Source organism: Balaenoptera acutorostrata, chromosome 2 (genome assembly GCF_949987535.1).
Source record: "Balaenoptera acutorostrata chromosome 2, mBalAcu1.1, whole genome shotgun sequence".
In the NCBI taxonomy this organism is placed as follows: Eukaryota; Metazoa; Chordata; class Mammalia; order Artiodactyla; family Balaenopteridae; genus Balaenoptera; species Balaenoptera acutorostrata.
The window spans coordinates 180,048,108-180,070,848 of NC_080065.1; the positions used below are offsets into that span (position 1 = coordinate 180,048,108).

The 22,741-nt window shown below is 49.4% G+C and overlaps 2 protein-coding genes across 14 annotated transcripts in view; one reads left to right on the forward strand and one right to left on the reverse strand.

The window, feature by feature from the left end:
- Positions 1-22,741, reverse strand: part of HNRNPM (heterogeneous nuclear ribonucleoprotein M) — a 175,351-nt gene that overhangs the window by 141,024 nt on the left and 11,586 nt on the right. The window lies entirely within an intron of this gene.
- CD320 (CD320 molecule) overlaps positions 14-22,741 on the forward strand; it is a 36,546-nt gene continuing 13,818 nt past the window's right edge. The window contains exons 1-6 of one of the 6 annotated variants that reach the window (XM_057539804.1): positions 20-241; positions 2,929-3,054; positions 3,418-3,651; positions 3,936-4,094; positions 12,714-12,791; positions 16,984-17,385. In XM_057539804.1, coding sequence (XP_057395787.1) covers positions 103-241; positions 2,929-3,054; positions 3,418-3,651; positions 3,936-4,094; positions 12,714-12,791; positions 16,984-17,000 — 753 coding nt within the window. In that variant the 5' untranslated portion in view covers positions 20-102 and the 3' untranslated portion in view covers positions 17,001-17,385. Of the gene's footprint in view, positions 242-2,928; positions 3,055-3,417; positions 3,652-3,935; positions 4,095-4,253; positions 4,706-12,713; positions 12,792-16,983; positions 17,386-22,741 lie in introns of those variants that run through there. The other 5 variants (XM_057539800.1, XM_057539802.1, XM_057539805.1 and 2 more) reach the window with 5 other exon arrangements.

Below are 22,741 nucleotides of genomic sequence, written 5' to 3' on the forward strand. Positions count from 1 at the left end.
CGTGGGCCCCGCCCCCCCGGGTCTTTGCGCACGCGCGTGCGTGGATCAGAGCGAGGCTCGGACTGCTCTTGGCTGGCGCCGGCGCCAGGCGGGGGTGATGCGATGAGCGGTTGGATGGCGCGGGGCCGAGCGCAGCGGGCTGCGGCCCTGGGCCTAGCACTGCGGGTACTGCTCAGCTTCGGGCTGGGCCTGGAAGCCGCCCCGACCTCCATCCCGACCTGGTCCTTGACCCAGGCCCCAGGTGAGTGTGCTCCGTGCAGTCCTGGCGCCCTCCAAGCCTGCAGTTTAGCTCCGCCCCTGCCCGCCAGCAGCGCCTCACCGTTGGCTGCGCCGCACGCCCGTCCCGGACACTCCCCCCTGCACGTGGCTCTAGGGGACCCAGGCCCTTGAATGAGCCTTCCCCAGTGGGAGACCCTCCGCCTGGGTTGCTCTGCCTGCCTTTAACTACCCTGCTTCGGCCCTGCTTACACTCGCTCTGCTTTGTCGTGCCCCGCTGTCACCTCTAAGCTGCCCTTCACTCCAGCGTGGGCAGGAAAGTTCTTTATAGGCTCTGCTTGTCCGACTTCCAACCTTACGGAGCTGGTCACCTGGTGCCTCCTGCAGCAGCTGCGGCTTCCATACCCTGGCGCCCGAGCCCGGGGCCATGTGGCTGAGTTTGCTCGGTGACCGTTTCCCGCCCTCCCAATCTCTGCACCTTCCTTCTCCGGCCTTAGAGAAAAAAAGGTCTTCCCTGTGACCCCAGGCCCTTGGACACGTTTGCCTTGGCCTAAATGATGTTGGTGGCCCTCTCAGAGGTTCCCAGAGGCAGCTGGGCAGGTTAGAGTGACCTCTCTGTGCTCACAGGTGCCCCTGACTTTCAGCTGTGACTCAGGTTCACACACCGTCTTATCTGGTTCCCCATCTCACCCCAAAGCCCCTGCCTTTTCAGGCTAAATGTTCCTGGTTCCTTCAAGGATCAGGACTCACATTAACCAAGTACCACACTCTACACACAAGCAGTCTCTTCTCTTCAGCACACTGTGGTAGGGACTCCTAGCGTGCCCCTTTTACAGGTAGGGAAACTGAGGCTGGGAGGTGCAACCACTGGTTGCTCCAAACCAAAGCCCTGTGAAGCCAGGTCCGCTCTGCTCTGCTGCCCACCCACTTTACAGAAGGACACATGCTCCAGCAGGCCGGGGAAGGAGGTCAGAGGTTGCTAGGAAGAGGGGCGAGTCCTGGGGAGGAAGCTTTAGGCTGCCAGACCCCCATGGGCAGGGAAGGAAGTCAGCTGCAGTTGGCTCCACGGAGCTCAGGGACTGTGTGGCCCACAGGTACAGTTGGGCCTGGAGGCCGGCCTGTGGAGGGGCTGGCTGTGGGGAGTGGGGGCTTGGAGGCACAGGCCCTCATGAGTAAAGGTGGAAGGGGCAAGAGGACCAGGATTGTGTGGAGGGGGACTAGGCTGGGGCCAAGCCAGGTATCTGCCACCCTCCCTGCTGCACCCAGGAGGAAACCATAAAGTCCACTCCCTTCCTCTGTCCCTCAGACTCCCGCCTGATGGCCCAGCTTCCAGGCCCTTCTGTGTTCATCCTGCTCTGGGTCCAGGAAGGCTCACATCTCAGCTGGACTCAGCCCGGACCATTGTGTGACCTGTGTCCACTTATCACTAGGCGCTGCCCCGGGTTTACAGTCAAAAGGTCACTGCCCTGACCACCACTAAGTGTCCAGTCTACGCGGGTACCAGTTCAGGGGCCATTGTTCTAAGTGGGAGGCCGAGCTTCAGGGGTCTCTGAGAGGGGCCTGAGACCCCTCCCAGGAAATAAGCTGAGACGTGAAGTCTGAGGAGGAAATCACGAGGTGCAGAGAGGAGGGAGGAGAGGGCAAACTGGGCCAGGGAACAGCATGGGCAAAAGCCCTGAGGGGGAAAATGAGCCCAGGCCTCTTGCAGAAGCAGCAAGGTGGCCGGGTCAGAGGGAGCTTGATGAAGAGGAGGAAAGTGGGAGGTCCAGGAAGGGTTCAGGGCTGGGCAGGACTTGCGGGCCACACGGAGGTTGTAGAATTTGGTTGTGAGAGGGTCACGGGACCAAGGGCTGGGTTTTTGGGTTTTTTTGAATTTTTGAATTTTATCTTTTTATACAGCAGGTTCTTATTAGTTATCTATTTTATACATATTAGTGTATATATGTCAATCCCAATTCATCCCACATCCCCCCCGCCACTTTCCCCCCTTGGTGTCCATACGTTTGTTCCCTACATCTGTGTCTCTATTTCTGACCAAGGGCTGGTTTTGAGCAAAGGGGGGCAAGGGTGGGTGACCAAATTGTGTGGCTCTGAGAGGTCTTTGGTGTCTGAGTGGAGATGGGGGTGGGGAATCTGGAGAGGTGGTGGCACATTCAGGATGGGGAAAGTGGTCAGATCTGGGAGGAGTTTAGTGGGTGAGTCGACAAGCCACGGTGACTAAGCAGGTCCTCTACCCAAGGCCTCAGTTTCCCCTTTGCTGAGCAGCTGGGACATAACGGGCCCTGCTGACCCTGACAGGTGGGCCTGAGCCAGGCCAGGTTCAGAGATGGCTCCTCCCCCAGTCTGTTTAACCATGGAACTTGGAGAGACTCCTGGGGAGACCATCCGGCCATTTGGAGCCGGGTAAAGACCCCGGGATCAGTGAGACCTGGGTTCGAAGCCCGACTCTGCCACTAGCTTGTAGCCTCAGGCCTTACCTCTCCTAAGTGTCTTCTGTAGAATGGGCATGGGAGTAGAATCTGCCCAGTAGGGCTCTTGGTGAGGCTGTGAACTGCTCAGCTCCAAGGCCCACATATAGTGCATCCTTAGCAAAGGGTGACCACCAATGTAGTTCCTGGGACCTGGCCTGTCTCCTGGTGGTCGCAGCCTGTGACACTGTGCTTCCAAAGGAGGGTCCGGACCTCCCAGGCCTCACTTGTGTGCATCTCTCAGGCCCCAGCACAGCCTCGTGCCCGCCCACCAACTTCCAGTGCAGGAGTGATGGCCGCTGCGTGCCCCTCACCTGGCGCTGCGACGTTGACCAGGACTGCGTCGATGGCAGTGATGAGGAGGAGTGCAGTGAGTGGCCATGCCCTGGGGGCGGGGCTTGCAAGGGGCGGGGCCACAGGGAGGAGGAGCTTGTGGAAGGGATGTGGCTTTCAGGCAGGGCACTCTGGGGTGGGCGGGGCCTGAAGGGAGGGAGATCTGGGAGAGGTGGGTTTGCAGGGGGGCGGAGTTAGTGGGGTCTTGGGAGGGAGGGCTTGCAGGGAGGCGAGTTCTGGAAGGTGGAGCTAACAGAAGCAGGGGGAGGAGCCTTTGGGATGGGCGAAACATATAGGGTCGATTGTTCTCGGAAGGCGGGGCTTGCAGGGGGTTGGGCTGTGGGGAGTACCTGGGCCCTCTTGGCTGGGTGTTTGGGACCTGACTCACCGTGTACCCCAGGTATTGAGCCGTGTGCCCAGGACGGGCAGTGCACACCACCCACTGGCAGCCCCTGCTCTTGTGACAGCATCGATGACTGCCCTGATGGCATCAACAAGAATGTTCTCAACTGCGGGCACCAGCCCTGCCCGGAGGGGGAGCTGCGCTGCCCGCTGGGCGGTTCCTGTATCCCACGCACGTGGCTCTGCGATGGCCACCCGGACTGTTCCGACTCCAGCGATGAGCTTGGCTGTGGTGTGTGCCTGTGGGGGCGGGGAGGGTGGGTCGGTAGACAAGGACGCCTGACACTTTACAGTGTATGTAAAAGGAGGCTGGGAGCGTGGACACGTGTGTCTGCTTGCGCCCGTATTCCCATGGCGGCTGCACGAGGGCACTCGGGCAGCAGGGCTCACCAACCTCACTGAATTTGGGATGGAGGGTGAGCCCTAAGGTCCCCCCTGGGCACCAGAAACATTTGTTCATCCCCCCATGCCCCAGTTGCCGCCTCCCCAGCTACTGAATGCCCGGACTTATTGCAGGAACCAAGACCCTCCAAGAAGGGAGTGCCACGTCCATGGGGACCCCTGTGACCCTGGAGAGTGTCACTTATCTCAGGAATGCCACAGTCACCTCTGTTGGGGACCGGGACTCAGTTCAGTCTGGAAACCGAAGTGCCTATGGGATCATTGCAGCCGCTGGTAAGATAAACAGGTCCTCCCACCCCCGGGGCTTGGAGCAGCTGCTCCTGGGAGCCGGCAGGCTGCAGAACCCGCTTTCCAGTGTGTTAGGAGCTTGGTGGGTGTGAGCCTCTTGCCACCCCCTCCCCTCACCCACTCCTGTCTTTCTGTCCCCCACAGTGGTGCTAAGTGTAGGTCTGGCCGCCGCCATCCTCTTCGTGTTGTCACGGCTCTGTGCCCAGGGATGCCTGTCCCCGCTGGGGCTGCTGGTGTCTGTGAAGGGGTCTCTGCAGTCAGAGAGGACGGCCTCGGTTCTCTGAGGGTGATTTCTTGCTGCCACATCACATGGTCCCGAGTGTGGCAGGTATGGGGACCCGCGCGGGGCTGCTGGCACACCAGCCCCCAGACCTGGGTTCTTCTGGCCACGCGGCGCCAAGTACCTGAGCTCCTGCAGATGTGACCCTGGAGGCTGGGAGTGCCCAGACCCTCCCCTGGACTCGAGGAGCCTGGATGGGGAACGTGCCACAGCCAGAACCGAGGGGCTGGCCCTAGGTCATTCCTGGGGTGGCCCCGCTGCTCAGATACTACTGTTGCCCCCTCCTGAGGGTGGTGATTAAAGTTACTTCACGTCCTCTGCCTGCTTCTGGGCCTCTGTCTCCCTCTGCCTGGGCAGCCTGGGGGCTCTGCTGCAGCCCCTCTTCTGTGGTGGAGCACCCAAGCCCAGAGAGGGTGGGAGTTGGGGACCCTGCCTCTGGCTTCCTGGAATCCAGAGCAGGGGACAGTGGGGCTGGGGGCAGCAGGACAGTTTGCATTCCCAAAATGGAGCAGACTTTGGGCAGTGCCTCCCAGAGTCCTGGGCTGGGGGACCTCCATCCATTATGGCTTCTTCTCTTTGAGATGGAAGCTGGGTGTCCCCAGGTTGGTCTCCACCCTGTTTCCAAATGTAGGTCTTATTATTATGCAGGTGTGGCAAGGCCAACAGATCAAGAGATGCCTGCCACTGAAAAGACACTTTGTTACTCACCGATCCCAAGAGGAAGGGCATAACAGGCCATGTGGAGCCGCACGGGGAAGCACCAGGGTCCATCAGGAGGCAGAGGGAGAGGGGACAACATGGACGGGAGCTTCTATTGTGGTTTCCACTGGAAGGAATGGCTGAGGCAGGGTAAACAGGCTTGGAACTGGCTAGATTGAGTAATTTCCATGGGCTCTGGGGTGTCGGCACTGAGTATCGTGTACATCTCAGCCTATCAATAGCGAGGCTTTCAGAGAGCAGCACCTGGGTACACCTGGGTCCCTGCTACTTACAGCAAGGCCCCCACAGACGTTACCCCAACTAGAGCCAGCATTGTGGCTAGACCGGCCCTCGTGGTTCTTACCATGATCACAGGACGTACTTCAGGGAAAATCATCAGGGAACTTTGCAGAACAAGATTTGTTACTCACAGGTTCTGGAGGGTACACAACAGGCACCCCCTCTGAGGGCCACGCAGCGAGATCATGGGGAGAGAGAGAGGGAGGGAACGCAGACCTGGGTCTCTGCCTTTATTAGGGTCCGGGGGTCGGAGTCTCGGATTCACTCTTTATTGAATATAAAGCATAAGAGCTGGAATTAGGGTGCCAAAAGGGAAAGCGGGGTCTTTCAAGGCGTCACTTGTCAAGGTTACCTAGGGTTTCTGAAAAGGGGACCTTCATAGGTTGGGGTAGCTAATAACCAGGTAGGTTGTGTTGCTAGTAGCTGTGTCATGCAGCTATCTGTGTGTTTGTTCATGGTGGATGTTGGCAATCAAAAGCTTAATGTCAGGGACTTCCCTGGCAGTCCAGTGGTTAGGACTCCGCGCTTCCATTGCAGGGGGCACGGGTTCCATCCTTGGTCGGGGAACTAAGATCCTGCTTAATGTCGGGCACACTACACTGGCCCTGGGGTGATCAGGGCAGGGGCACAGTGGCTCTGGATTGGCTGGTATGCATAGGAGAGGTACACTCACTGGTGACTTGTCATCTCCGGGAACTCGCTAACCCCTTGAGGGGCAGTCCCTTCCTGGTCAGTGAGGCCTCAGCTGACAGGGTGTCAAGAATACAGAAACTGGGAATTCCCTGGCGGTCCAGTGGTTGGGACTCCGCGCTCTCACTGCCGAGGGCCTGGGTTCAGTCCCTGGTTGGGGAACTAAGATCCTGCGAGCCGTGTGGCCCGGCCACAGAAAAGGAATACAGAAAGTGTAGTTAATACACACCGTAACTGCTGGGTGATGAGGACAGGGCTCTTCTTTGACCTTCATTTTCTTCATCTCCGAATGCGGTGGCCGGGGCCCTGGTAGCCCGGGGCCCTGGTAGCCCGGGGGAGCACCCAGGGCCCCACACAGGGTCTCGCGGCTTTGACATCCAGCAAGCAGGGAGCTGGTCCCTGATGACAACATGCTGGGAGAAGATAGATCTTCCTGGGGGTGGGAAGGGTGAGAAAGTTCAGCATTGGGGCTCCGCCCCCCATGGGAGGTTTTTTGTTTGTTTGTTTGTTTTGGTCCATGCAGCGTGTCTTGTGGGATCTTAGTTCCTGGACCAGGGATTGAACCCGGGTCTCCGGCAGTGAAAGTGCGGAGTCCTAACCAGTGGACCACCAGGGAATTCCCAATGGGGTTGGGAGTCTGGGCCTCAGGAAGCCTGTTAGGGGCCCAAGTTCTCTGTCGGCAGCGTTGGGGGCTTGGGAGGTGGGCTGCAGCCAGGACTGGGGGACTTTGACTGACGGTGGACCAGAGGGTACCCAGCCGCCTGGGGTACAAGGCCTTCCCCCTGGCGCCCGCTGGATCCCTCCCAGCCCCCGAGCTGGGCCGAGGTTTCCTGCTGCAGAACTGGAACCCTGGTGGGCTTCTTCTAGTTGGCAGGAAGGAGTTATGCCAGAGAGCAGAATTTTCTTGGTTTTAGATCTTTTTCCCGTTTCATATTTGTTCAGGTGTGGCCAGCTGCAGTGGGCCAACAGGGCATGTTAGGGGGGGTGAGGCCAGTGTCAGACGCCACCTGAGCTGAGGTCCAGGGTCTGGATCTTCCTGGGTGTCAGCTGGATTCTCAGTGATCAGTGGCACAAACCACCCTGCAGTGACAGGCTCCAAACAACCACCGGCATATTCTCTTTTGTGGTTCCAGGTGACTGGCCCGGCTGGTGGCTCCTTGTTTCCCCGTGAACGGTGGCTGCCGGCATCTGGGGGCTGGACTGGATGTTACCATGTCACTGGACAGTGCCAATGTCATGTCTGGCGCATGGGTGGATGGGACGCCTTTCCCTCTCTACGTGGCCTCTCTGGATGGCCCTTCCATGTGGGCACCCAAGCAGGACGGCCGCTTTCCTTTCCTGGTGACTCAGGGGTCTCCCCAAAGCGCAGAGCCAAAACCCCCAGACCTTCTAATGCTCAGGCCTGGAACTGGGCCAGCATCGCTTCTGCTGCTTTCTGCTGATTCAGAAGGGTCTCAGGTCAGCCCACATGTGTGTCGGGGGCACAGGTGGGGGCCACACAAGGGCACAAACTCCAGGGAGGCCTGGTTCATTGGGGCCACCACGGGGGCAGAGGGCACGAGCTGGGAATGGGCAGGCTGGCGTGAGCGGCTCCTGTCCACTGGAGCCAGCTGACTGACTGTGGGCAGGTGGCTTTGCTGTCTCAGGACCAGCTTTGTCATCTGTACACTGGGGCAGCTACAGGTGCAAACGCCCATCATGCATGAGCAGGCCGGGGTTTCAGCTGCCTTTGTTCCCTCAAGCAGGGTCACCCTGTGCTGCCAGCTGCCCATCCCATCCTATAGGCAGCAAGCCCAGTGACTGGCTTCCAGGAAACTCCAGGGAGTGTCCAGGTTGAAAAGGGAGGGATGTTTGGGGAGCCCAGAAGGAGGGGGGACATGGTCAAGTGGGCACGGGTCCAGTACCTGGGGAAATTCTGATGGGCCTGAGAAGGGAGGGGATGGAGTGGCGGGGATGTGTGTGGGCTGCAGTGGTGAAGATGGGGGGGGGGGCGGATCCAGGGTGTGTGTGGTGTGTATCTTTATCCAGCTCTCACCGTTTCTCCTTTCTTTTTTTAATTGGAAAACTCACGTAACATGAAATTAACCATTAACTGTTTTAAAGCCTACAATGCATTTAGTACACTTGCATTATTGTGTAACCCTCACCTTTATCTAGTTGCAAGACATTTTTATCCCCCCGAAAGGAAACCCCTTCCCCATTAGTGGTCACTCCTCTCCCCGACCCCCATCCCGGCAACCACAAAAACCACGGATCCACATTCTGTCTCTCTGGACTTCGGGACATTTTGCATAAATGGAATCATACCATAGGTGGCCTTTGGTGTTTGGCTTCTTTCACTGAGCATCATGTTTGCCAGGTTCTTCCCCCAGAAGTCTCCTTGTGCCCCTTTTTATTACCGCTCCCACCCCTACCACCACATTACCCAGACAACCACCAACTGGCTCTGACACTATAGATTAGCTGCATTTCTAGAATCATAGAGTATGTACCTTTTGTTTTTTTTGGTCTGGCTGTTTATACCTGACACAATTATTTTACGATCTAGACATACCATTGCATGTATGAAAAGTGAGCTCGCTTTTATGGCGGAGCTGTACTCCACTGTACAGCTGTTCTACCTCCATTTACCTACTTCCTCTGTTGATGGATATCTAGGCGGTTTCCAGTTTTTTATGATTGCAAATAAAACTGCTGAGAACATTTATGTGTAGGCGCGTTCATCTGCTTTTAGTTCTTTTGGGTAAAATACCCAGGAGTGGAGTGGTTGCATCATATGGTAGGTGTATATTTAGATTCTAAAGAAATCGCCAACATGTTTTCCGAAGTGGATGTACCCTTACTTTCCTTCCCCCCGCCAGCAGTGTATATATTTCGTCTCCTTGCAGCCTTGGCATGACCTGATGTGGGCAGTCTTTTTGATTTTAGCCATTCTCACAGGTGTGCGATGGTATTGCACTGTACTTTATTATTATTATTGAAGTGAAATTCACGTAACAGAAATGTAATCTTTTTTTTAAAACATCTTTATTGGAGTATAATCGCTTTACAATGGTGTGTTAGTTCCTGCTGTATAACAAAGTGAGTCAGCTATACGTATACATATATTCCCATATCCCCTCCCTCGTGCGTCTCCCTCCCACCCTCCCTATCCCACCCCTCTAGGTGGTCACAAAGCACCGAGCTGATCTCCCTGTGCTATGCGGCTGCTTCCCACTTGCTATCTGGTAGTGTTTATATGGCCATGCCACTCTCTCACTTCGTCCCGGAAACGTAATCATTTTATTTATTTATTTTTATTTTATTTATTTATTTTCTTGGCCGCACTGGGCGGCTTGTGGGATCTTAGTTCCCCAACCAGTGATTGAACCCGTGCCCCCTGCAGTGGAAGGGCAGAGTCCTAACCACTAGACTGCCAGGGAATTTCCCGAAATGTAATCATTTTAAAGTGAACAATCCAGCATCATTTAGCACATTCATAATGTAGTACATCACCTGTAGCTAGTAGTACATGAATCTTTTCCTGAGCTTGTTGGCACCTGGTAAAAGATCTAGTTGGGACTTTGGGATCGCATCGCATTTGAAGGTTAATTTTTGCAGGAGGACAAACATTCATTGAGACCTACCGGGTGCCAGGCATTGTTATAGGTTCCCGGAGACTTGGCCTTGAACAGAACAAAGCCCCGTCCCCCATGATGTGGAGGTTGGGGGGAGGGGACAGAGGGTCAGCCAACAAACCAGTACATCGTGATGTCAAACGGTTCTGTTCTGGGGACTAAATGCCAGAGTAGGAGGGATGGACATGCCAGGTTGGGGGAAAGAAGGGTCACTATTTTTATGTTAGATGCTCAAGAGAGGCCTCTCGAATACGGAGACCCTTGAGTAGAGACCTGAAGGAAGTAAGAGGATGGGTGAGTTGTGCAGGTGTATAGGTGAAGAACATTCTCGGAAGTGGGAACAACCCGTGCAACCTGAGACAGCAATAGGTTCCAGAAACAGGAGGTCTGCAGGGAGTGAGGGTGGTGGTGGTCATAAGATTTGATGGCAGAGAATGCGGGGTGGGGCGTGGGAGGCACAGAGGGTATGTAGTGAGATGGGGAGCCTTTGGGAGGTTTTGAGCAGAGGTGACCATTCTCTGATTTAGTTTTTTTTTTTAATTGAAGAACAGTTGATTTATAATTGATTTAGATTTTAAAGGGTGTTTTGGCAATAAGACGATCCCTCTTTTTTAATTTTTTAAAATTGAAGTATGGTTGATTTACAATGTTTCAGGTGTACAGCAAAGTGATTTAGTAATATATATATATTTCTTCAGATTCTTTTAAAAAATAAATTTATTTATTTTGGGCTGCGTTGGGTCTTCGTTGCCTAGTTGCAGCAAGCGGGGGCTACTCTTCGTTGCAGTGCGCAGGCTTCTCATTGCAGTGACTTGAGGAGCATGGGCTCTAGCCGCACGGACTTCAGTAGTTGTGGCACGTGGGCCCGGTAGTTGTGGCTCTTGGGGTCTAGAGTGCAGGCTCAGTAGTTGTAGCGCACGGGCTTAGTTGCTCTGCGGCATGTGGGATCTTCCCGGACCAGGGATCGAACCTGTGTCCCCTGCATTGACAGACGGATTCTTAACCACTGCACCAGCAGGGAAGTCCCCAGATTCTTTTCCATTATAGGTTAGTACAAGATATTGAATACAGTTCCCTGTGCTCTACAGTAGGTCCTTGTTGTTTAAGAATATCCCTCTTGGGAGTTCCCTGGTGGCCTAGTGGTTAGGATTCCAGGCTTTCACTGCCGGGCCCGAGTTCAGTCTTGAAAGCTTCTGGCTTAAGTTAGACTATGCTTTTTGTTTTTGATTTTTACCAAATTGGTTTAGTAACAACAATGTGTAGGTCCAATTTGTTCTGAAACAACACTTATGTTAATTTGTATTATTACTGATTCATTCTCCCTCAAAAAAAAAAACTAGGGAAAAAAAGGATCTTTCTGATACTTCTACTGTCTTGTCACAGTCTGAAGTTTCTACTTTTATGCAGTTCTTTGGGTTAGATTATGAAAGGTTCTTCATTTATTCAGGAGATACTTGTTGTACATAGATGTTCGTAGTGGTCCAATCCTAACAGCCAAAAGGTGGAACCAACCCATATGTCCATCAGTGGATAATGAATAAACAAAATGTGGTAGGACCGTAACATGAGCTGTAATTCATCCATAAAAGGAATAAAGTTCTGACACACGCTACAACGTGGACGAATCTTGAAAACATTATGCTAAGTCAAAGAAGCTAGGAGCAAAATGTTACATAGTGTATGATTCCATTTATATGAAATATCCAGAATAGGTAAGTTCATAGAGACATAAAGGAGATTAGTGGTTGCATAGGGCTGGGGGATAGGGGGGGAAAGGGGGTGATAGCTAAAAGGATATGGGGTTTCTTTTTGTGGTCATGAAAATGCTCTCAGATTGACTCTGGTGATGGCTTCACATTATCTGTGAATATACTAAAAAGCATTGAATTGTACATTTTAAGTGGGTGCATTTTATGATATGTGTGTACATTTTTATGGGTGCTGAATTTTGTCCCCTCCAGATTTATATGTCAAAGCCCTAACCATCAATACCTCAAAAAGTGGCTATAATAGGAGACAGGGCCTTTAGAGAGGTGATTAAATTAAAATGAAGCCATTTGGGTGGGCCCTGATCCAATCTGACTGGTGTCCCTATAAGCAGAGGAAATTTGCACACTCTGACACCATGGATGCAGGCCCAGAGGCCAGACCATATGAGGACTCAGGGCAAGCCAAGGAGAGAGACTTCAAAAGAAACCAGCCCTGCGGACACCTTGATCTTGGACTTCCAGGCTGCAGAACTGTGAGGAAAAAAAAGTTTCTGTTGTTTAAGCCCCCTCCCGCCTGCCCCCCCCATTCTGTATTATTTTGGTAGGGCAACCCTAACCAACTAAAATGTGTATTATATCTCATGTTTAAAAAGACATTTGAAAAAAAAAAAGACATTTGTTTGTAAAATAGATATCTAGTGGGAAGCAGCTGCATGGCACAGGGAGATCAGCTCGGTGCTTTGCGACCACCTAGAGGGGTGGGATAGGGAGAGTGGGAGGGAGACGCAAGAGGGAGGGGATATGGGGATATATGTATATGTATAGCTGATTCACTTTGTTATACAGCAGAAACTAACACACTATTGTAAAGCAATTATACTCCACCAAAGATATTTAAAAAAAAAAAAAAAGACATTTGTTGGGGAATTCTCTGGCGGTCCAGTGGTTAGGACTCTGCCCTTCCACTGCAGAGGGCCCAGGTTCCATCCTTGGTGGGGGAACTAAGATCCCAAAAGCAGCGCACGTGGGGAAAAAAAAAAATTGTGGAATAGTGCTAGGTATTAGGCACTGTTCTAGGCGCTCAGGATATAGCAATAAATAAAAAAGAGCCCCCAAAAGTGGGGACTGTGTTTCTGATTATAGTTGGGGGGGGGGGACAGTATACGGTGGGAGGGCACAGAGATGGGAGCCTGGAGGTGACCACAGGGAGGAGGCAACCACACTGGTCCAGGGAGGGCACGATGGGGCTGGCGCGGGGTAGGGCCGTGCACGTGGTGAGAAGTGGTCGGATTCTGTATCTGTTTCGAAGGAAAAGCCGACGGAGCTGCAGGATTGGGTGGAGCATCCGATGAGGGCGTGAGAAAGAGGAAGCAAGCGCGCCTCTCAGGTATCCGGGCTGAGCTGCGGAAGGATGGAGCCAACCGTGATGGGGAGGACGGTGGGGGCCGGGCGAGGGACGCGGGGGGGGGGGGACCCCTGGGAGCTAAGTTTGGACCTGCGAGGCCCCCACGTGGAGAGATCGGGAAGGCGCCTGGCCCTACTGTCTGGGTTGGAGAGATGAATTTCGGAGTTGTCCCAGTGGGTGGCCGTGGTTTGGAAAGGAGGAGGGAGTGTCGCTGATATCTAGAGGTTTCTGGGGGATGAGGAAGAATCAGGAAAGAAGGAGCGACCATAGAGGCGGCAAGAGAAACCAGGAGAGTTCAGAAGAGAGTGAATCAAGCAAAAGTCTGCCATCCCGTCACAGGCTGCGATGCGTTAGGTAAAACCGGACGTAGAGGGAGACCGTGGGGCTTAATAACGTGGAGGTCATTGGTGACGACAGGAAAAACAGTTCCACCGGTTGAAGATAAAATGGGAAGGAGAAAGGGTGTATGGATGACTTTTTCTACAGTTTTGCTTGGGGAGGGGTTGGGTTGGGCGGAGGCAGAGACTTAGGGCAGAGGCCAGAGGGGGAGGGTGCTCAGAGAGTCTTTTTTCCCTTTAAAGTGGAAGATGCCCATGAGAATGGCTATAATTAGAGAGAGAGAGAGAAAAAAAAACAGAAAATAAATGATGGTGAGGGTGCAGCGAAATTGGAACCCTCGTACATTGTTGGTGGGAATGTAAAATGATGCAGCCGCTGTGGAAAAGAGTTTGGCACTTCCTCAAAAGTTAAACACAGAATTACCATATGGCCCAGAATTCCACTCCTAGGAGTGTACCCGAAAGAACTGAAAGCAGGTATTCAGACAAATACTTGTACATGCATGTTCATAGCAGTGTTATTCACACTACCCAAAACATAGGACCAGCCCACGTGTCCATCCATGGATGAATGGATACACAAAATGTGGTCCAACCAGACAATGGAATATTATCCAGTCATAAGAACGAAGGATTTTCTGACACACTACAACGTAGTTGAGCCTTGAATACATAAGCCAAGTGAAAGAAGCCAGACACAAAAAGTCAGAGCGTATGGGTCCCTTTAGTGTGTGAAATGTCCAGAATAGATAAATCCATAGAGACAGAAAGTAGATCAATGGTTGCCAGGGGCTGGGGAAGCAGGCAAATGGGAAGCAACAGCTTAATGAGTAAGTGGTGATGAAAAAAACTAAAAAGAAAATACTTTATATTTTGGATCAGTTTTAGGTTCACAGAAAAATGAAGAGGAAGGTACAGAGACTTCCCCTATATTCCCTGCCCCCATATGTGCATAGCCTCCCTCATTATAAATATAACATCCCCCACCAGAGTGGTACCTTCGTTAAAATTGATGAACCTACAACGATGTCATCATCACCCGAAGTCCATAGTTTACCTTCAAGTCCACTCTTGGTGTTGTACATTCTATGGGTTTGGACAAATGTATAATGACATGTATCTACCATTATAGTATCATACAGAGCATTTTCACTGCCCTAAAAATCCTCTATGCTCTGCCTCTTCATCCCTCCCTCCCCTCTGATCCCTGGAAACCACTGATCTTGTTACCCTCTCCATATGTTTGCTTTTTCCAGAATGTCATAGCGATGGAATCATGCAGTATGGAGTCTTTTCAGATTGGCTTCTTTCTTTTTTTTTTAATATTTATTTTTTATTTTATTTATTTATTTATGTTTGTTTGTTTGTTTCGGCTACAGACTTCTTAGTTGCGGCATGCGGACTCTTAGGTGCAGCATGCGGGATCTAGTTCACCAAGCAGGGATTGAACCTGGGCCCCCTTCATTGGGACCACAGAATCTTAACCACTGTACCATGAGGGAAGTCCCAGATTGGCTTCTTTCACTTAGTCATGTGCATTTAAGGTTCCTCCATGTCTTTTCATGGCTTGATAGCTCTTTTCTTTTTAGCAGTGAATAACATTCCATCGTTTGGATGTACCACAGTTTGTCCATTCACCTGCTGAAGGACATCTTGGTTGCTTCCAAGTTTTGGCAATTATGAATAAGGCTGCTATAAACATCCATATGCAGGTTTTCATGTGGACATAAGTTTTCAACCCCTTTGGGTAAGGACCAAGGAGTGCTATTGCTGGATCATATGGTGAGAGTATGTTTAGTTTTGTAAGAAGCCGCCAAACTGCCTTCCAGAGTGGCTGGACTGTTTTGCATTCCCACCAGCAATGAACGAGAGTTCCTGTTGCTCCACACCCTCGCCAGCAATTGGTGTCATCAGTTTTCTCGGTTTTGGCCATTCTCATAGGTGTGTACTGTTTTCTCCTGGTTGTTTTAATTTGCAGTTCCCCAATGATATATGTGGAGCCTTTTTTCATGTGCTTATTTGCACTATGAATATGTTTTGGAACTAGATATTGGCAGTGGTTGCACAGCTTTATGAATGTACTAAATGCACTGAAGTTTTATTTTATTTTTTAAAGGTATTTATTTATTTATTTGCTTGGCTGTGTCAGGTCTTAGTTGCAGCATGTGGGATCTTTGTTGCGGCATCTGGGATCTTTCTTTGCAGTGTGTGGCCTCCTCTCTAGTTGTGGCGTGCGGGCTCAGTAGTTGCAGCACATAGGCTCTCTAGTTGTGGCGCTTGAGAGCACGCGGGCTGAGTTGCCCCACGGCATGTGGGATCTTAGTTCCCCGACCAGGGATCAAAGCTGCATCCCCTGCATTGGAAGGTGGATTCTTAACCACATTTATGTTACATCGATTTCATCTCAATAATAAAACAAAACAAAAAGGTGGAAAATGAATCAGCATATTTGTATGTCTGTGGGTATAATCTAGTTCAGAGGGAAGACCGTTGAGGTGGCTCCTTAAATAGGCAGGTAGGGTGGGAGCTGCTGGAGGTGGCCTAGGTTTGCCTGGGATCTGGGCAAATTGTTTACTCACAGCAGCAGGAAGGAGAGCTGGGCAGGCGCGTGAATCTGGATGCAGGTCTGCAGAAGGGGGTGGTGGCTTTGGAAGTTTTTTTTCTCTTGCTGGTTTCTATTGTCTCAGTGATACTGTCTGTTCTGACAAAATTGTTGGTAAACGGGAATGATGTCAGTATAAGGAGGAAATAGTGGATTCTAAGCATGTTTTTTCAGCCCCGTGACGAACACAGGAAGCCACCAGTAGGTGGCGCTGTCTCCCTGCGCTTGATGCTGATCCAGCCATGGGTTTCCTTTTTTTTTTTTTAACTATTTAAAAAAAATAAATTTATGTATGTATTTATTTATTTTTAGTTGGGTCTTTGTTGCTGCGCGCGGGCTTTCTCTAGTTGCGGCGAGCAGGGGCTACTCTTCGTTGCGGTGCGCGGGCTTCTCATTGCGGTGGCTTCTCTTGTTGCAGAGCATGGGCTCTAGGCGCGCGGGCTTCAGTAGTTGTGGTATGTGGGCTCACTAGTTGTGGCTCCCAGGATCTAGAGCGCAGGCTCAGTAGTTGTGGCGCACAGGCTTAGTTGCTCCGCGGCATGTGGGATCTTCCTGGACCAGGGCTCGAACACGTGTGCCCTGCACTGGCAGGCGGATTCTTGACCACTGCGCCACTGGGGAAGTCCCAAGGGTTTCCTTTTGACCACGTGCTTATTTTGGCTTATTTTGCTCTTCTTCCCAGCCTTTATGCATTCGCTTTTGCCTCGACCCTTCCTCACTTTTCCATTAAGCAACCTTCTCCTTTGTATGTTTTTAATTGTAAAATATATATAACACAAAATTTACCATTTTGACCATTTGTAAGTGCACAGTTCAGTGGTATTAAGTAGATTAATCCCGTGCAACCATCACCATCAACCATCTTCTGAACTCCTTTCATCTTGCAAAACTGAAACTCTGTCCCAATTAAACTCTAACTCCCCATCTCCCTCCCCCAGCCCCTGGCACCCCTCATTCTATGTTCTGTCTCTATGGATTTGACTACTCTGGGGACCTCACATAAATGGAGTCATACAGTATTTGTCCTTTTGTGACTGGCTTCTTTCATTCAGCATAATGTCCTCAGGGTTCATCCATGTTGTAGCACGTGTCAGAATTTCTGAATTTTTTAAAAAGGCGAATTTCTGTATTTCTTGATGCTTATTAGAAATGTAACAGTTAAAAATGTAACTTTTAAACCCTGCAAGTGTTTTTCTTAAGCTCCTTTCTGCTTTTGTTAATGCTCTGCTTCCAGGATTGCAAGGAGGTTGAGGGGGTTGTCCCAGCCCTGTGCCTGCATGAGCCCTAGCGCTCTCAGGTCTGAGTTCCTAGAACACACATATGACGCTACGGCAAAAACAAGCGCCTGTGTCAGAAGCAAGTCCATCTACTGACAGAGATCAGTTACCCTGGTTTTCTGAGGCTGATGCATCGATGCTCTTCTGGCCAAATTGTCCTTGGTCATGATGTAATTTTCTTCCAACACTGCGAGATTTGAGTAGGGTTTTTTTTTTTTTTTATTGAAGTATAACGTTGACTTACAATGTGTTAGTTTCACATGTAAATTGATTTACAGTTGTGTTAGCTTCACACTTGCTGTACAGCAAAGTGATTCATATGTATATATATATTTCCCCTTCTTAACCATAAGTTTGTTTTCTATGTCTGTGAGTCTATTTCTGTTTTATAAATAAATTTATTTGTATCTTTTTATTTTTGGTTGGCATGTGGAGCTTCCCATGACCAGGGATCAAACCTGTGTCCCCTGCAGTGGAAGCATGGGGTCTTAACCATTGGACCACCAGAGAAGTCCTGTATCATTTTTTTAGATTCCACACATATGTGATATCATATGATATTGGTCTTTGTCTGACTTACCTCACTTAGTGTGATAATCCCTACGTCCATCCATGTTGCTGCAAACGGCATTATTTCATTCCTTTTTATGGCTGAGTAATATTCCATTGCATATATGTACCACATGTTCCTTATCCATTCATCTGTTGATGGACATTTAGGTTGCCTCCATGTCTTGTGGGTAGCAGTATTTTATTTAGGATTTTTGCTTCTATGGTCATCATTGAAAATTGGTCAGAATTTTCCTACCTTGTTCCATATTCTTATCTGTTTTTGTTTTCACTTAGGTGAAATTCACATCAACAAAATTAACCTTTTGAAAGCGAACAATTCAGGGGCATTTAGTGCACTCACAATGTTGTGTACTCACAACCACCACCTCTGTCCAGTTCCAAAACATTTCCATCATCCCAAAAGGAAACCCGGTACTCAGACATATGCTCCCATTCCTTCTCCTCCCCCTCTGCCTGGTAACCACCAATCTGCTTTCTGTCTCTGTAGATTTACCTATTCTGGATATTTCATATAAACAGAATCATACAATGTGTAACCTTTGATGTCTGGCTTCTTTCACTTAGCATAATGTTTTCGAGGTTCATCCATGTTGTAGCCCTATCTGGTTTTGGTTTGTAGCCTATATCATCCTCTTAAGAGAAATTGGGTATTCTGCCCTACCCCCCGACCTTTTTTTCTTTTTAATTCTTGGTATCAATCTGAATAAGATGGGAATTATCCGCTACTTGTAATGGCGATAAAACTTGATTGTAAAATCCTCTAGGTTTTGTGTGTTAGGGAGAGGGAGTTTTTCCCCCATTATTTCCAGCTCATTAACACTTATGGGTCTAGTCAAGTTTTCTGGTTCTTCTTGGTACAATTTTTGCATTTTATATTTCCCCACAAATGAATTCATTTCATCTTGATTTTCAAATTTATCAGCCTATAGTTCATATAGTTTTTTAAAATCGCCTTCACCCATTTTGCCTGCCCCATGCCCTGCCCTGCCTCTGGCACCCACCAATCTGTTCTTTCTATCTATGAGTTTGGTTTTTTTTAGATTCCACATGTAAGTGAGATCATACAGTATTTGTCTTTCTCTGTCTGACTTACCTCACTTAGCATAATGCCCTTAAGGTCCATCCATGTTGTAAATGGCAGGATTTCCTTTTTATGGCTGAGTAATATTCCCTTGTATTTATACCACATCTTCTTCTTTTTTTAAATTAATTTATTTATTTGGTTGCTCTGGGTCTTAGTTGCAGCAGGCAGGATCCTTAGTTGTGGCTTGCGGGCTCCTTAGTTGTGGCACATGGGCTCCTTAGTTGTGGCATGCCAACTCTTAGTTGCGGCATACATGTGGGATCTAGTTCTCTGACCAGGGATCTAACCCGGCCCCCCTGCATTGAGAGTGCAGAGTCTTAACCACTGCGCCACCAGGGAAGTCCCCTATAACACGTCTTCTTTATCCATTCATCTGTCAGTGGACATTTAGATTGTTTCCATATCTTGGCTATCGTAAATAATGCTGCTGTGAACATGAGGGGTACATATATCTTTTCAAGATAGTGATTTTGTTTCCTTCAGATAAAAACCCAGAAGTGGAATTGCTGGATCATATGGTAGTCATATTTTTAATTTTGGGGGGAACCTCTGTACTGTTTTCCATAGTAGCTGCACCAATTTACATTCCCACCAACTACGGTTCCCTTTTCTCTACATCCTCACCAACACTTGTTATCTCTTGTCTTTTTGATGTATAGTTATTCTTAACCTTCCCATATATATTTTTAAAACTCATTCCTCACTTCCTCCTTGCTCATTCTCTTCAGGGGTTTATCTTATTAATGTTCCCAAGGAGCCAGAGTTTGGTTTTATTCTTGCCATTTTTGTTCCTTTACCCTCTGTTTTGTTGATTTCTTTAATCTGTGTTACTTCCTTATTTTCTTGTATCATTGGGTTTTCTCTACTGTGCACTTCCTAGGACTTCCCTGGCAGTCCAGTGTTAAGACCTTGCGCTATCAATGCAGGGGCTACTGGTTCGATCCCTGGTTGGAGAACTAAGATCTCGCATGCCGCACGAACTGGCCAAAAAAAAAAAAAAAAATTCTATTGTGCACTTCCTGATCTGGTGCCAGGTCACCTCTCTTGCTGAGCGCAGCCTCCCTCTGTGGGACTGCCTGGCTGGGTGCCTGTTGTCTGGTCAGTAGGTCCTGGCCAGGCTGATGGTCACTCAGTCCTGGATTGTGAATCTAGGGTCTGCACAAGTGAGGCCAGGTTTTGCAGGGCCAGCTGGTGGGGAAGGGCTGGGGGCTTGAAGACATAGGCAATGGATGTTGCATCCCATAGTTGAAGAGGAGGTGGGGGCAATCTGAGAAGGCTTCCTGGAGGAGTAACCTTGCCTCATTTGGGAGATTGAGTGGATATGGGTCTAGAATGGTGAACTTTCAGCACCTTGGAGAAGGCTCGTGGGCCCTCCATATAGGCCCCCAATAAAGATGCACACAAACTTTCTATATAGAATAAAACATATCCTCTATAGAGAAAGCACACAAACACACACGTGATAGTATGCATGAGCCCACAGGACACATGAGGACACACAGGACAGCATGCCTAAGTCACTGTGGAGAAAAACATATGAAGACACACGCTGGGGAACAAACATGAGCACTTGCAGGATGTAACCAGTGTGGGCCTCAGTGAATGGAAATTACCAAAATTCCTGTCAGACTGAGGGACGAGTGGTCTAAGAGCACCTGGCACTAGATGGACAGGACACCTTCAGGTCAGGCAAGATCCAGGAGTGCTGTATCAGAGGTGGGTGAGCAGAGAAAAGACCAGATGCCCTAACCTTGTTTCTCTCTGGGAGGGTGGCTGGAATTTCACCATCATGTTTCAGGAAGCAGAGGTGCTCACCGCCTTGGTCGAGGTGGGCGAGGCTGAAGGTGCTGAGGGTGTCTGCATGTCTTAGAGAAAAGGGGAGCCCACCGGCACAGGAAGGAGAACTGGCTGGAGGCAGGGGGCAGCACTAGAAGGAATATCCCTTGTGAGGGGACACAGGACTGTCTGGATCTGTGAGAAGCCCTGGATCCCTGTTCACCAGCTTGTCCTAGGGGAGTCCAGGCTGGTCCTTCCCTTCTGTTCCTGTAGCTGCAACACTACTTCCATGCTTCAGTTTCCCCTTGGAGGTACCTGGGTTCCTCTCAGTGGTCTGAGGGCTTTGAGGTTCCATTGGAGGCTCTCAGAGACCTCAGCTCCACCCAGCAGGCTCCACACAGCCCTGGCCTCCACTGAGGAGCCAAAACCTCTCCTGGGACACAGGTGGCCAGATCGAGTCCCCTGTGTGGGACATTGCGTATTCACCTAGGATGTGACAAGAGTGTGTGTCCGAAGAGGGTTGACTTCTGTTGATCAGGATGCAAAGTCACACAAGACGTAGAGCCTGAGGAATTGTTCCAGATTAAATGAAACTAAAGAGACAATTGATGAGACAAATTATAACTAAATGCACCATGTGACCCTGGGTTGCATCCTATACAGCATATGAGTGGGACAATGGAAAAATCTGATGGTCTGCAGATTGGATAATAGTATTGTAACAGTGCTAACTTTCCTTCTATGGTAACTCTACTGTAGTTATGTAAGGAAATGTCCTTTTTTTCAGGAAACACACACTGTTTAGGGGTAAAGGAGCATCATGTCTATAAGTTACTCTCTCAGAAAAAAGTGTGTGTGTATCTGTATATATACATGAATGGGACGGAAGAAGCAGGAGAGCAGGAGGAGGAGGAAGAGAAGATGATGGAGGAGATGGAGATGATGATGATGGAGATGGAGATGATAGAGATGGAGATGATGGAGATGGAGATAGTGGAGATGATGGGGATGATGGAGATGTGGTGAGATGTTAACCTTAGAGAAATTTGAATGAAGAGTATGTGGGACTTTTTCTTTTTTTAATTGGGGTATAGTTGTTTTACAATGTTGTGTTAGTTTCTACTGTACAGCGAAGTGGAGTTCCCTGTGCTATACAGCAGGTTCTCATTAGTTATCTATTTTATACATATTAGTGTATATATGTCAATCCCAATCTCCCAGTTCATCCCACCCACCCCTCCCCGCCGGGACTTTTTTAATATTATCATCACAACTTTTCTGTGTCTGAAATTATTTCAAAATAAAAAGTAAAAACAATTAAACAAAAACAGATAAAGTTGCACAGAGCCTATATGTCCAACCCAGAGCTCTGGGAGCTGATGCCTGGGTACTGGACAGTGGAGACGGCTTAAGGAGTATGAAGACTTTTTAAGGGGAGAACATGAGAGATCTTGTTTGTCTGAGAATGTCATTATTGCACCCTTATTCTAACGTGGTAGTTTAGCTGGGTATGGAATTTTCAGTTCTGAGATATTTGTCCTGTGGGCTCTGAGGATTCGCTTCTATTGTCAGGCATCTGTTGTACTGATTAAAAATTGTGCTCTCCAACTGCTCATCTCCTGTAGAAAAGCTGTCTTTTTCCTCTGGTGGATTTGGGGTTTTGTTCTTTATCCTTAATGGCTTGGAACTTCATTTCAGTAAGTTTCAGTGTGGAATTTTTAAGGAATTCACTTCGTTTGGCTCACAGTGGGCTCTTTCAATCTGGGGGCTCATGAATTTCTTCAGTTTTGGGAATGTTCCAGCCTTCCTTCCTTCCTTTCTTTCAAATAATCCTTTCTATTTCAGTTTCTTAATTCTTTTTACTACTTTTAGACAGATGTTGGTCTGTAGGGATCTATATTCCATGTGGTTTAAAGAAGAAGAAGAGAATTTCTTCTTTATGCTGCTTTGAGAGAGAAGTTCTCTCTTTACTCTGCTTTGAGAGAGATACTCCTTAGCTATCTTCCATCCTGGAAGATAAAATTCTTATTTTTCCTCTACTTTTTAATCCTGTAATTGATTCATTTTTATAACTGTTCTTCTTTTAAATTTATTTATTTATTTATTTATTTATTTATTTATTTATGGCTGCGTTGGGTCCTCGTTTCTGTGCAAGGGCTCTCTCTAGTTGCGGCAAGTGGGGGCCACTCTTCATCCAGGTGCGCTGGCCTCTCACTATCGCAGCCTCTCTTGTTGCGGAGCACAGGCTCCAGACGCGCAGGCTCAGTAGTTGTGGCTCACGG